This window comes from Phocoena sinus, chromosome 6 (assembly GCF_008692025.1).
Source record: "Phocoena sinus isolate mPhoSin1 chromosome 6, mPhoSin1.pri, whole genome shotgun sequence".
Lineage (NCBI taxonomy): Eukaryota > Metazoa > Chordata > Mammalia > Artiodactyla > Phocoenidae > Phocoena > Phocoena sinus.
Window position 1 is genome coordinate 45474525 of NC_045768.1, and position 14181 is coordinate 45488705.

The 14181-nt window shown below is 38.7% G+C and overlaps 1 protein-coding gene across 1 annotated transcript in view; it reads left to right on the forward strand.

Moving 5' to 3' along the window:
* TRPM6 (transient receptor potential cation channel subfamily M member 6) overlaps positions 1–14181 on the forward strand; it is a 138644-nt gene that overhangs the window by 107524 nt on the left and 16939 nt on the right. Inside the window, exons 29-34 of the mRNA XM_032635982.1 lie at positions 2337–2428; positions 3749–3807; positions 5644–5669; positions 8609–8659; positions 10596–10661; positions 12877–13160. Of these exons, the coding sequence (XP_032491873.1) occupies positions 2337–2428; positions 3749–3807; positions 5644–5669; positions 8609–8659; positions 10596–10661; positions 12877–13160 (578 nt within the window). The remainder of the gene's footprint in view (positions 1–2336; positions 2429–3748; positions 3808–5643; positions 5670–8608; positions 8660–10595; positions 10662–12876; positions 13161–14181) is intronic.

The following is a 14181-nucleotide window of genomic DNA, read 5'->3' on the forward strand; positions in this document are numbered from 1 at the left end:
TTCAACCAAGGGGTGATTCCGCCTCCACAATCAACAATGTCTGAAGACGTTGTAAGACATTTTTGGTTGTCACAACTGAAGGAGGGACAGTTGCTCTTGGCATCATTTTTACATAAATTAGTTATGTTTTTTAAAAATATATAAAAGATATGGTTGATATAATATTGTATGATTTTTAGGTGTACAATGTAATGGTTTGATATATGTATGTGTTGAAAATGATTATCCCAATAAGTTAACGTCCATCGCATACTTACAATTATTTTTTCTTGTGATGAGAACTTTTAAGATCTATTGTCTTAGCAACTTTCAAATATACAATACAGTATTGTTAACTACAGTCACCATGCTGTACATTACCTCCCCAGGTATTTATTTATTTTATAGCTGGAGTTTGTACCTTTTGACCATCTTCACTCATCTCTCTCACCCTCCCATCCCCCAAATTATTTAAGTTCTTTCCAAAAAATTTCAAACTGAGAAAGATGGGTGTGGCAGGAGGGTTCTGGCAAAGAATCTCATTTAAATCTGATGATGAGAAAGGAAGAGAAGGTTTAGGGAGTTAGGCTGACTCCAGGTGCCTGGCTTGAACCACATTCTGGGTTGAGAATTTTAGTTTTTAAAAACTTGTCTGAGTTAAGAATTAATTAAAAAAGAATTTAAAAAAATAAAATTTTGAGGGTGGGGAGGTGCCCTGTCAGGTAGATCTTTCTAAAGACAAAAAGTAAAGTTCTGAGGAAATCAACTATGAAAAGGAAAGAATTTTTTAAAAAAAGGAAAGCATAGTTTGTTTAATTTTAATACTGTGCTATCATTGAAATCATATTTATCATAATTTTATGATGTTATGAAAAATATACATGAAATTTTTTGATTTTTCTTTTCCAGTAGGTTTTTTGCATTTCCTGTATACTTTTTTTTCAGCATAAAACAGTAGGAAAAAAAATAAATGGTTATTTCCTACATTTAGACAGAAACTCTTTTTATTTTCCACATTTTTATTGGAGTATAATTGCTTTACAATGTTGTGTTAGTTTCTGCTGTACAACAAAGTGAATCAGCTATATACCTATATCCCCATGTCCCCTCCCTCTTTTTTTTACGGTACGCGGGCCTCTCACTGTCGTGGCCTCTCCCGTTGTGGAGCACAGGCTCCGGACGCACAGGCTCAGCAGCCATGGCTCACGGGCCCAGCTGCTCCGCGGCATGTGGGATCTTCCCAGACCGGGGCACGAACCCGTGTCCCCTGCATCGGCAGGCGGACTCCCAACCACTGCGCCACCAGCGAAGCCCTCCCCTCCCTCTTGAGCCTCTCTCTCACCCTCCCTATCCCACTCCTCTAGGTAGTCACAAAGTATCCAGTTGATCTGCCTGTGCTATTCAGCAGCTTCCCACTAGCCATCCATTTTACATTTGGTAGTGTACATATGTCAATGCTACTCTCTCACTTCATCCCAGCTTCCCCTTCCCCTGCTGTGTCCTCAAGTCTGTTCTCTACATCTGCATCTTTATTCCTGCCCTGCCACTAGGTTCATCAGTACCGGTTTTTTAGATTACATATATATGCGTCAGGGTCAGTTTCGTTCCTTTTTATGGTGGAGTAATATTCCATTGTATATGTGTGCCACATCTTCTTTATCCATTCATCTGCTGATGGACATTTAGGTTGCTTCCATGTCCTTAGCCAGAGACTCTTAATAAGTATTATTCTCAGAATTAATCCAACCAAATATTTATTAAATTATTATTGGGCACCTGCTATGTGCCAGTGACTCTGTAAGTACCAGATATAAAAAATAACAGTAATGATCCTTGTCAAGATTTTTTTAAGAAAAGGATAAAAATTAAAAACTATTGGCTGGCATTCTTTTCTATCTTTCTTTTGTTTTTGTTTTGTTTTCTTTTTTAAGTAGCCTAGTGTAATGCCTGACGCAGTTGTTAAGGAAGAATTCCTAACAATTTGGACCTCAAATTTCATGTATTTTTAAATAAAGCATGGATGATAGGGTGCAAGGGAAGGTAAGTGTGCAAAAATTACTAAAGGTGTTTAATAGGAGGGCAGGTTATGGATAACTTAATTCTTTGATAGAGAAGTATAAATTGTTATAAATGTAAAGGTAACTATTGAAGAATAGAAATAGGGTGTATAGCTTTCAGCCACTTGAGTAAAGCTCAAAAAGGACAAAGGAATCTTGGTAAAACTTGCTAAAAAGAGAAAGAAAACCCTATATTCCAATTTAGATGAATGCACGGTGTTCAGATCTTTTATTTGGAACTGTGATTCAAGTGTAACATGTTTTCACGTATTCTCTATTTTTTGCCTTCCTTTTAACAAGGTCTAGAATCTTACATATATCAGAAAATGAAAAGTAGAGAAACTGAACGGCATTCTGTACACGTCAGTGATCATGTAAGGCAGTCTCAAGAGGTAAAAACATTTTATTTGATATTTTAAAAGCTCAGTTTCTCACCCTTTGTCCCCCCACTTTATTCTTTCCTTGTCGTTTGCCTTTATGCAGTTTATCCACCCAGTAATTTATCCTGGGTATTTTTATCATGAAATAGAGTTTAAGAATTTTTGAAACTGTTTTCGCATATATAAAAGTTGCCATGTGGAAGAAAGTAAGATATTTTCAATACACTTTTAAGAGGTAGAGCTAACATCAACATATAGACTCTACTGGGAGACAGATTTCAGCCTGATTTGAGAAGGAATTTTTAGCAGTTGGAGCTTTCCAAGGATGGAATGGTTTATTTCTCGAAGTACTAAGTGCCTCACTTAGTGTGGTTAATTAAACAGACAAAGCAAACATCTTTGCAGATGTGTTGGAGGGGATTTGGACATTGCAGGAAAGGACTTTCAGTGTTTCTCTACCACTGATTTTGCAGTCTGTTTTTCTTAACCATTTGCAAATATGGGCCTGTTTTATTGCCATCCACCATGAAGGAAGCGTGATCTAGTTAGACTAGCCCCCCAAATCTAATCTTGGTCTTGGTTTGAATATTACCTCTATGACCTTGGGAACTATATGAATGTATACTAACAACCTCAGATGTTCTTGTAGGAATGCAATCTGTGAAAGTAAAATATAAGAGTACTTGAAGGTAATTGGAGGCAGGGACCTGTCTGCCCTGTCAAATCCTGGCTCTGTCACTTCCTAGGTTTCAAAGCTGTATACATCAATTAACCTGTGAGTTTCATTACCTGTATCTCTAAAATGGGGTTAATGCCATCCTTACGAGACTGATAGTGGATAACAAAAATAACACCAATGAAAATGCCTAGAGTAATGCTTGGAGTATAGAAATAGAATGAGATATATTCAAGGTAACATTCTAAATAATCATCAACTGAAACAATAATCTGATGATAGGATATAATAATGTAATGGTCAATGTTTCCTGTCAACTTTGACCTTCTTTTCTTCTTTCATGTCATTAACTGATGTTATATGTTCACTCTCATTTTTGTAAAAACCGTTATGTATTACATTTTCTCTTTGATGTCCCCATAAAAGTAATCCTTTCTGTTAAGGTCAGTCATCACACTGAGTTACTCATATATTGTGCTAACATTATGCATCTTTCTAGCTTGAGTCTTGCATGTTTAGTAAGAGAAATATTGAGCCTAGAGGGAAGGAAAAAAAGAACTATACCCTCCAAGGAGTGTGTTCTGCAAATGTATTACTGGAAGCTTGGGGTGGGAGAGAGTTGGGTGAACATGTAATGACCTTTCCCTTCTGCCCAGGATCTAAGCAAAAACTCTTTGTGGAATTCAAGGAGCACCAAGGTCAATAGGAACTCTCAGTGAGTATTTCTAAATGTCTGCCTTTAAGCATCTTTGGCTTTTATTTTTTTCTAACTGGATTGGGAATAAAGGTTTAATTGGGTCAGAAAAGGAGGAAAAAAAAAGTGTGTGTCCAATGACAGTATTTTTCTTGTGTTAGCAAGAATGAAAATTATTTATTCTCCTAGTTTTCCTGTTTCTGGCAACAAGATCTCACCTTAGTGCCTTTTAAGAATATAATGATACATGTACTACTGTAGCAAATTAACCATTTGTCTTTTTTTTTAATTTAATTTTATTTTTGGCTGGTTTGGGTCTTCGTTGCTGCATGCGGGCTTTCTCTAGTTGCAGCGAGCAGGGGCTACTCTTCGTTGTGGTGCATGGACTTCTCATTGCGGTGGCTTCTCTTGTTGCGGAGCATGGGCTCTAGGCGCACGGGCTTCAGTAGTTGTGGCGCACTGGCTTAGTTGCTCCATGGCCTGTGAGATCTTCCCAGACCTGGGATCGAACCTGTGTCCCCTGCATTGGCAGGAGGATTCTTAACCACTGCACCACCAGGGAAGTCCCTAACCATTTGTCTTTTTAGTGTCGGAAAAACACACATGAAATAATGAGTATCATATATTTTCTGATAGATAAGAGTGAAATTTGCATTAAAAAGTAGGAATAAATTTGTCTTGACTGAAAATAAAAAGACTTAGAATGAAGACTAAATAATTTTTTTAGTTTTTTTTCCAAAATTTTCCTTTTAGTTTATAAGATGGATCTTTTGGTTTCTCCTTAACATCCTAAGTGTTTGTCAAAGCAGTAACAAGTTGAGAAGGACTGAGACAGAGAGAAAGGAAGACAGGGCTAGAGAGAGGAGATAGAGAACTCACCTTTTTATAGACTTGAGGTTCCTCCTAGACTTTTATTTATTCAGAGAAAATTTGAAAACCAACCAAGCAAAGATTATTCTGTTTGCAGTGTTTTATGGACTTTTCCAGTTACGTCATCAAATTAACCATTCTTAGAGTTATAGGAGCAGAATTCAAAAGCATCTGTACTCTGCAAAGGGCCCGTTGATGCCAGGCAGATGGAATATGGCGGTCAGTTTGCAGTCAGCTCTGTTTGAGATGGCCTTTTCTCTGGAGCTCTCAAGGTCTCTCTGTGCAAGCCTGCCTCTAGCCTTAACGTGCACATGAGTTTCTTCTCCCAAAAGTTCTGTAGTTTGTGCTCATGCAGTGGGTTATTGCAGCATGAAATTAACAATAACTGTAATTGTACTTGCTTCCCCAAGGACCTCAAATACTAGACATATTCTTCGAATGTATTTATTCCGACTTGCCCATGGCCACTTGTGCACTTGAGCAGGGCATGTAACAATTTAAAGAGAGCTAATTTCAGCCTGTGAACATTTAGGGGCCATGTGGGCTAATGAAACTGATTTGTTGGCTTGTCCAGAGATATTCACAGACTCTTTTGTAGGCATCTGCTTTGCATAGTTCAGGAAGCCTTTAGTTTAATTGATCCAGAACAACACAAACACAGTTAAATCTTATATATGTTGTGTGATCACATAACTAATTAAAAAGAAAAAACAACAATTGCTTTTCAGTTAGCTTAGGGCCTACTCAGTAAATTAATTACATGTATATCTGGTGCTCATTCTTCTATGAAAACAATTGTAGGGTTGTAAACTGTTTCTCTAAAGGTAGGGGTCAAATGTAACTGATACTCTTCCTTCAAAGTAATATATACACATGTATATACATATATACTTATAGATTGTATTATTACTGTTTCACACACTTTTCATTTCTTTGATCATTGAAAATTTTGAAGCATTATCTAAACAACTTTAATTTTTCAAACAGGTTGAGAAGTTCAAATGGAGTTAACAGTAAGTTTTTTGTTTTGTTTTTTTTTAATTTATTTTTGGCTACGTTGGGTCTTCGTTGCTGCGCTCGGGCTTTCTCTAGTTGCGGGGAGCAGGGGCTACTATTCATGGCAGTGCATGGGCTTCTCATTGCGGTGGCTTCTCTTGTTGCGGAGCACAGGCTCTAGACGCGTGGGCTCAGGAGCTGTGGCTCACGGGCTCTAGAGAGCAGGCTCAGTAGTTGTGGAGCACGGACCTAGCTGCTCTGAGGCATGTGGGATCCTCCCGGACCAGGGCTCGAACCCATGTCCTCTGCATTGGCAGGTGGATTCTTAACCACTGCACCACCAGGAAAGCCCAACAGTAAGTTTTTATATTTTTATTTTTTCATCTTATCAGTGGTGGGGTTTACTCTCCTGCTGTCTCAGACTTTTATAGTTCTTGAAATCCTGATTTTTGTTTACTATACAAAGTAGCAAGTTCGGTAGAAAAGTAGAAGGTTGAATGTCTTTCTCCAGATAAATCAGGAGATCTTACCTGATCTTACCTGTTACCTATTTTTGACTGTGATTTTCTAGTTTTCTCTGTGAGTGAGGGTATAGCCACTGAGCTCATTTAGACTGTTCAACAACTCTTACTGTCATCGTTTAACACATTGCTATTTAAGAACCATTCATAAGATTGTATGTGGATCTCCTTTCCTATATGTCTTCAGTGGGACTCCATGCCCCAAGTGGCTAAGTGGAACCAAGCCTACTTTGGTGAGACACCTCCCTGGTGAAGCCACTCTCATTAGCTACTTTCAAATTTCATCACAAACTGTACCTTTCCATCTTCCTGACCCCTCGATACAGACTGGGCACCTTCATCACTTATGTGAAACCTTCAGTGCCTTCCCATTACCTATAGGATGGGCTGCAAATCCCTTACTCTTTCTCAATGCTCTTGAGAGTCTGGCCCCAGTCCAAATTTCCAGGCTCATGAATGAGCCCTTTTATGCAATATTTCTTCCGTGAAGAATGTGACCACCTACCTATTACCCTCTCCACGTGGTGTCCAGAAGGCATTTTCAAATGTGGAACAAAATGTTCCACCTCCCTTCTCTGCCATCTCAGGAAATGACAACTTTATCCTTCCCGTTGCTGAGGCCAAAGTCTTGCAATCCTACTTGACTCCCATTTTCTCACATCCCCACAGCCAACCCATCAGTAAGTCTTTCAAAATATATTGAGAAGCTGATCACTTCGCTACCCCCACATATCACTTTTCATCTCTTCCCTGGATTACAGGATGGCCTCCAAACTGTTGCTCTATTTCCAGAGAGCAGCTGGAATAACACTTTTAAACTCAAAGTCATATTGAGTCACTCTTCTGTTCAAATGGTGTTCCAGCTCACTCTGTAAAAGCAAAGTCCAAACACCGTCTACAAGGCCCTGTTGATCTGCTCCCCCTCCTTCAACTCTGGCCACTCTCTCCTCCTTAACACAGCAAGTATGGTCCTGCCTCAGGATGTTTGCACTTGCCATTACTTCTGCCTGGAATACTCTTCATTTATCCTTATGACTCACCCCCTCTCTTCCTTCGGGTCTTTGCTCACCTTTCACCCTATCAGAGAGGTCTTTCCTAACCAACCTATATAATATAGAAGAGTAATCTCCCTGTCTCCCACGATTCCTAACTCTCTCAATATATATGTAATATACTATAATACTATATATTTACTTATTTATTTCCTATTTCCCTTTCCTACAATGTAGGCTTTATCTGTTTTCATTACTGCTCTTTCTGTCGAGGATAGACTAATACCTGGCACATAGTAGGTCAGTAAATATATGCTGAATGAATGTGAACAAGATCTCACAGCTCCTTAAGTGGTGAAGCCAGGATTGAAACTCAGTTTTGTCAAACTCAGATGCCCATACTCTATTTCACATTGTTTGTCTATGAAGATTCCCTAAGCCTCTATGTACACCTCTATTATATTACTTAGCAAACTGTATTGTGATTAAAGTTTACATGTATTTCATATTTGTTTTTCACTAAGGTGGGGGAGCCACATCTTATCCACATCTCTCATGCCTAGCACGACCCTTAGTGGGAGCTAAATACTTTTTTTTTGTTTTTAATTATTGAATCGAACTTAGAAAGGCACAGTCTTTTTTGATGATCTTACCTTTTACCCAGCACCCCCAAAGGGAGGGAGTTTCTTCCCTTCCTTATCCAGCAACAAGAAGCCAGAGACATCTGTGAAATTGGGCTCCTTATGCCGCTTCCTCTACAAGGTATAAAGTAGTTCCCACCATGAGACTAAAGTTCTCGACTTTAATTTTGATTTTATGAAATGACAAAACTGTTGCAAAGGATTTCTCTTGCGACTTGTAATTTAGGACTTGAGCAGGTAGAAGAGAACCAGTTAAACTTGCAAGAGGTGTTCCCGACACACAGTCCGTCTGTAACCAAACAAATCCCTTGCTCTCACATTCTCTGCCTCCTTCTTTGTTTCTCTTATATTCCTCTTAATGTGTTTTCACCATCTTGTTGTCATTTTAAGTCAGTGAAGTAGTGTGCTAATAACTTGGTATTAATAATGTCTTTATGTGGGTACTGCATCTTGGTAGGGAGCTCAGAGAATTGTGCTTCTGGGATGTCGTGCAATGTGATGGGCAGCCGAGTGTGTTCTGCAACACAGAGGTGTAATTGGTTCAAAGGAAATACATCTTTGAGGCTAATATTACCTGTCTTTCTTCAATTCCCTATATAAATATGTTTGGAGACATTGCATTGATGATTGTCAGGATACCATGCACAATAATGTGGTTAAAGAATATTAGGCAATCTCTTTCGAAAACCGAGAAGCCATTCTGATTAACCCGTTCAATAATAACTTTGAAGGCAATATATTCACAAGCATGTATTTACCTCCAGCCAAGTAATTAAGATGCCAATCTTCTCTGTAATTTCAGAAATCTCAACCTCCTTAAAAAGCCCTCAAGAGTCTCACCATCATTATTCAGGTAGGATGCCTGTGTACATAGACATGTCAACGGAGCTAAACGTCTGTGATTCTGCATTTGGAAACAGAAACACTGGTGAATTTGTGGTGTTGATATGGCTCCAACTTGAAAAGTTGTTGTTTACTCTGATGAGAGAACATTCAGATTTCTTAACTTGGGAAAACAAGGTTTTAGGATTTAAGAGAATTTGGATTAAAAAAAAAATGTGTGTATTGGTAAGTTCCAAATTGTAAGGAGGAAAGACGACCTTGAGATCTGAAAATTCCTTACGAGGTCAAAAGCCAGAGATCTTTGTATTTTGGACTGGGGAGGAGACAGGCCTGAGACTAGTCCTCTGAGGAAGGGTTTTGCACCCTCACTGGGCCCTCAGTGAGGGTAACCACTGAATGAATGCCAACCCCACAGGGTAAATTCAACAAAGACACCTTAAGGGATGTTATTAAACAAGATGTCAAGGGTCTTGACTCTCTTAAGCAACATCACTTCACAGTGATTCAGTTGTCCTTCTTTCAAAGTGGGAATAATTGTACTTGCCCTTCCTGAGGAAAAATCTGCCAAAGGGCTAGTTGAGAATAAAGAGGGAAACACTTTGAAATGCAAAGCAGTATATCAACCAACTGGACTCGTGCCATTGGGTGGTCTTTTGGTCATCGTTGCTCTCAGTATTGGATTAGATAACACATGGGCAAGCTTTTTATATAATCTGAAGCTCAGTACAAGAGTACAAGTGTATTGGTGTGATAATTTTCGTTATTATTATATCAAGGTCATGTGCTCAGGGTCCAGTAATAGGCTACCTTATCCTGAATTCTCCTCTGTAGTGAATAGTGTTTCTGTGGATTTCAGACTCCACATTCCAGGCTCTTGTAACTGGGTCTTTCAGCTCAGCAGTAATCCGTTATTTTGACTCCAGCTGTCAACTGAAGAAAGCATCTGGTGAGGAACACTGTAACTCACATCGACTCTGATTTGTTAAGATACAGCTCTTAACAGGAAAATGCAGATCACTTGCTTCTAATTAAAACTGGTCTTCAGCTCTCTCTGGGAAAAGAAGATGAACTCTGCAAAATCAACAGTAGATGTCCCCACAGTCCGCTGTGCGTTAGATTTGATCTGGAAAAGGAAAACCAGAAAGACCACAGATTAAAATGCTCTTTAAAAGCAAGTTCCACATCTGAATGGATTAGTATGGTATTTGGTATTAAGGAGAGTGGAGGTAATAGCGCTACCTCAGAACATATTATATAATCTCATATAATCTATTCCTAAGACTGGGATATCCTTCCTGTTTAAGGCATAGTTTATTTTAGATACTGTATTATAGATAATATATATTTTAAAATTTATTTATTTTTGGTTGTGTTGGGTCTTCGTTTCTGTGTGAGGACTTTCTCTAGTTGTGGCGCGCGGGCCTCTCACTGTCACGGCCTCTCCTGTTGCGGAGCACAGGCTCCAGACGCGCAGGATCAGTAGTTGTGACTCATGGGCCTAGTTGCTCCGTGGCATGTGGGATCTTCCCAGACCAGGGCTCGAACCCATGTCCTCTGCATTGGCAGGCAGATTCTCAACCACTGCGCCCCCAGGGAAGCGCCCAGATTTTTTTTTTTTTTTTGACGTGGACTATTTTTAAAGTCTTTATTGAATTTGTTACAATATTGCTTCTGTTTTCTGTTTTGGTTTTTTGGCCCAGAGGCATGTGGGATCTTAGTTCCCAGACCAGGGATTGAACCTGGACCCCCTGCATTGGAAGGCTAAGTCTTAACCACTGGACCTCCAGGGAAGTCCCTATAGATAATATTTTTGATAAAAGAAAAAATAAAGGGTCTTTGAAATAAAATATTTTAGCATAATACGAGTATATTGATGTGGGGGAGGCTTTCTGTAAATTCAGCCCACTGATGCAAACTTAAACTAGTAAATCTGCTTTTGTTTGCAGCCATTGAAAGGAACAATTTAATGAGGCTTTCTCAGACCATACCATTTACACCAATCCAACTGTTTGGTGAGTGCCATTTCTACCTTCTTGAGGTTGTGCCAGGGCAAAGGCATAACATCTGAGTGAATCATAGGAGAAACCATTTTGCATAATTTTAGCTGCAAATTTTCTTTTGCCCATGGTTGCAGTTTAGTTATATTAATTTCCTAAAATGGAAAGTCTTGTTAACTGCCCGGCTGGTATCTAGAGTCAAAATCTGATATACTATGGGGATGGGACCTATAATGAGCAGCAGTTGGGGAAAAAGTAATAATATTGCACCTGGCATTCACTGATTTAAGGCTGGAAGTAAGTAGAAAAGAAAAGAACCAACCAACCATACGTAATAAATACAGAAGAAAGCATTAAACGTCAATACAGTAGAAGCTAATAGACATCTAAAGAGAAATGCTTTGTATATCGCTTTTTATTTGTTTGTTTTGTTTGTTTTGTTTCATGTAAACTAATTGCTCTTAACTCAGAGAGCAAATGTAATTTTTAAAGGCTGGAATAGTAAGGAAAAACAAGCTCGCAATAGCCAAGGCTACCGGCGTTTCTCTGTCCTGCCTATTGACAAAATAACGAGGGTCCCCACACTGCCCCAGATCTTGCTTCTCCTCAAACCCTTCACGTGGGGACAGATGAGGTGGCTTCTGATCGTCGATGCAAATGCCTTCTCCTTCCACTTGGCTCCATAGCTGGTTTTACACCTCGGTAGCTCTGTTTCAGATCCTCTAGGTAATTAGAACTCTAAAGTGGCATTTATCTGGGCACCAGGAATACATATTTCAAAGCATGTTACTAAGCATTACCTAGACGTATTCTTTGGTAAGCAATTAAATGCAAGAGTGAGCGAATAGATTCTTTTCTTGGTAAACCAGTACAGTGTTTATAAGAAAAGCCATTTGAAGCTGAGGTATAAGGAGAAAATTAAATACGGGCTGGACAGAAGTTGTATAGAATATGTCACTTCTGTTAGGAAGCATTGCACCATATATTAGTTGGAGTCTAGGTTGAATAAGAATGGCTCCCTGTTCAACAGCCTAAAAGTGGAAGCTGTAGAGCAGTTAAAGAACATTTGTGTGTAAAATCTTTGAAGTGGGATTGGGTTTGTCTCCGAGGGTCTACTTCACATTAGCCAGGTTAACATATCTAATCTTTACAACAACCCAATGAAGAGAATGTTATTTTCACTTCCATTTTACTGATGAGGAAAGTGAAGCTTTAAGTAACTTGTCCAAAGGCACAAAGGAAGGAGGGAAAGGTTCTGGGGTGTGACTTTGTTTCTAGCTTTAACTGGGTTAAAACATGCGTTCTCAGTGGGGTAATATCACCCCCAAGAGAGCAAAAGCATCTTTTTATTTTTATGTGTAAAGCACATACACACGCACACAGAGTACATAAACATAAACAGTATATCTTTGGTATTACAATGTCAGGGAAGGGGCAATTAGGAAAAAAAGTCTAAATTTAAGCTCCTAAGGGGGATGACAGGGTTAAACTATCTCTTTAAAAGTATGCTAACACATATATATGGAATCTAAACAAAAAAAAAGAAAAGAAAAGAAAAGAAAATGGTCAGAAGAACCTAGGGGCAAGACAGGAATAAAGATGCAGACCTACTAGAGAATGGACTTGAGGACACGGGGAGGGGGAAGGGTAAGCTGGGACAAAGTGAGAGAGTGGCATGGACATATATACACTACCAAACGTAAGATAGATAGCTAGTGGGAAGCAGCCGCATAGCACAGGGAGATCACCTCGGTGCTTTGTGACCACCTAGAGCCGTGGGATAGGGAGGGTGGGAGGGAGGGAGACGCAAGAGGGAAGAGATATGGGGACATATGTATATGTATAACTGATTCACTTTGTTATAAAGCAGAAACTGACACACCAGTGTAAAGCAATTATACTCTAATAAAGATGTTTAAAAAAAAAGTACTTGGCTTTAACAAAAGAAGCATAGCCTTGCTACTCTGATTTTATTTTTGTCTAGTTATAATTTATAATAAGAACAACTTAATATTTATGTGACATCTGATGCTTTGTTCATTCTCCCCCTCCCTCTTTACTGGACTGTAACATGGCCAGATGTCTGTACTTGCCTCTGAACAGGTGAAATTCCCATTCCCCTCTGATCCTTTGAGAAACTGAACTGATTCTGAGTTGATATTTAGGACGCCGTTCATGTCACAGACATGGATCTCACTGAACCCCTCCCCTGCACTTCTCTTTGCCTCAGGAGAAGAAGTAACTGTCTACAGGCTGGAGGAGAGTTCCCCTTTGAATCTGGATAAAAGCATGTCTTCTTGGTCCCAGCGAGGGAGATCTGCAATGATCCAGGTGTTGTCCCAAGAGGAGATGGATGGTGGCCTCCGCAAAGCCATGAAAGTCATTAGTACCTGGTCTGAGGATGACGTCCTCAAGCCGGGGCACGTTTTCATTGTGAAGTCCTTTCTTCCTGAGGTTGTGCAGGCATGGCGCAAAATCTTCCAGCAGAGTACTGTGCTTCATCTTTGCCTCAGGGTAAGTCAGAGACCCAGAGCCCAGATGGACAGGTGGTCGAAGAAAGGGGATCTGGCTCTATCCTGGTCAAAGGCCATTATGTTTTTTTTTTTTTTTTTTTGGTGAATACTTCCTTTATGTATAATATTCATATATCACAGATCATTGATTAGGAAATGTCAAATACCATTGATAGGATTAGGGTAGACATACACACATATTGATGTATATACACACATATGTATATGTTTATATACATATGTATGTATATACACACATATATATGTATATGTTTATATACATATGTATGTATATATTCACACACATTCATCTATAAAGCCAACATTTTACCTAATGTGAAAACAGAGGCACACCCATCAAGGTCAGAACAAAGTGAGAATGCCCACCATCTCCACCACTATTCAACACATTACTGGAGGTATTAACCAACTCAATTAGACAAGAGAAAACAAAAGTATAAAAACTGGAACAGAAAAAGAATGAAAACTAACTCTGTTTGCAGATGATATGATAGTAATGCTAGAAAACCTGAAGAACTAGTGATAAAAACAACTCAAGCAATAAAAGAAATCAGGAAGGTGGCAAGGTTAATAAAATTAACACACCAAAATTAATAACTTTCATATAAGCAAATAATAACTAGTAGAAGATATTTTGGAAAAGAAAACCCTGTTTACAATAGCAAGAAATTGAAAATGCTTAGAAATAAGTGGAATGTGAAATATTTAAAATCTATATGAGGAAAAATCACTCCTGAAAGATATAAAACTAAATTTGTACAAAGAGAAAGACAATCCTTAATCTTGATTAGGATGTTCCAACATCATCAAAATATAAGTTCTCTTAAAGTTAATTTATAAATTTAATATTATTCCAATAAAGATTAGCAGATACAAACTACTATATATAAAATAGATAAACAAAGTCCTACTGTATAGCACAGGGAATTATATTCAATATCCTATAATAAGCCATAAAGGAAAAGAATATTAAAAAGAATATATATATGTGTATAATTGAA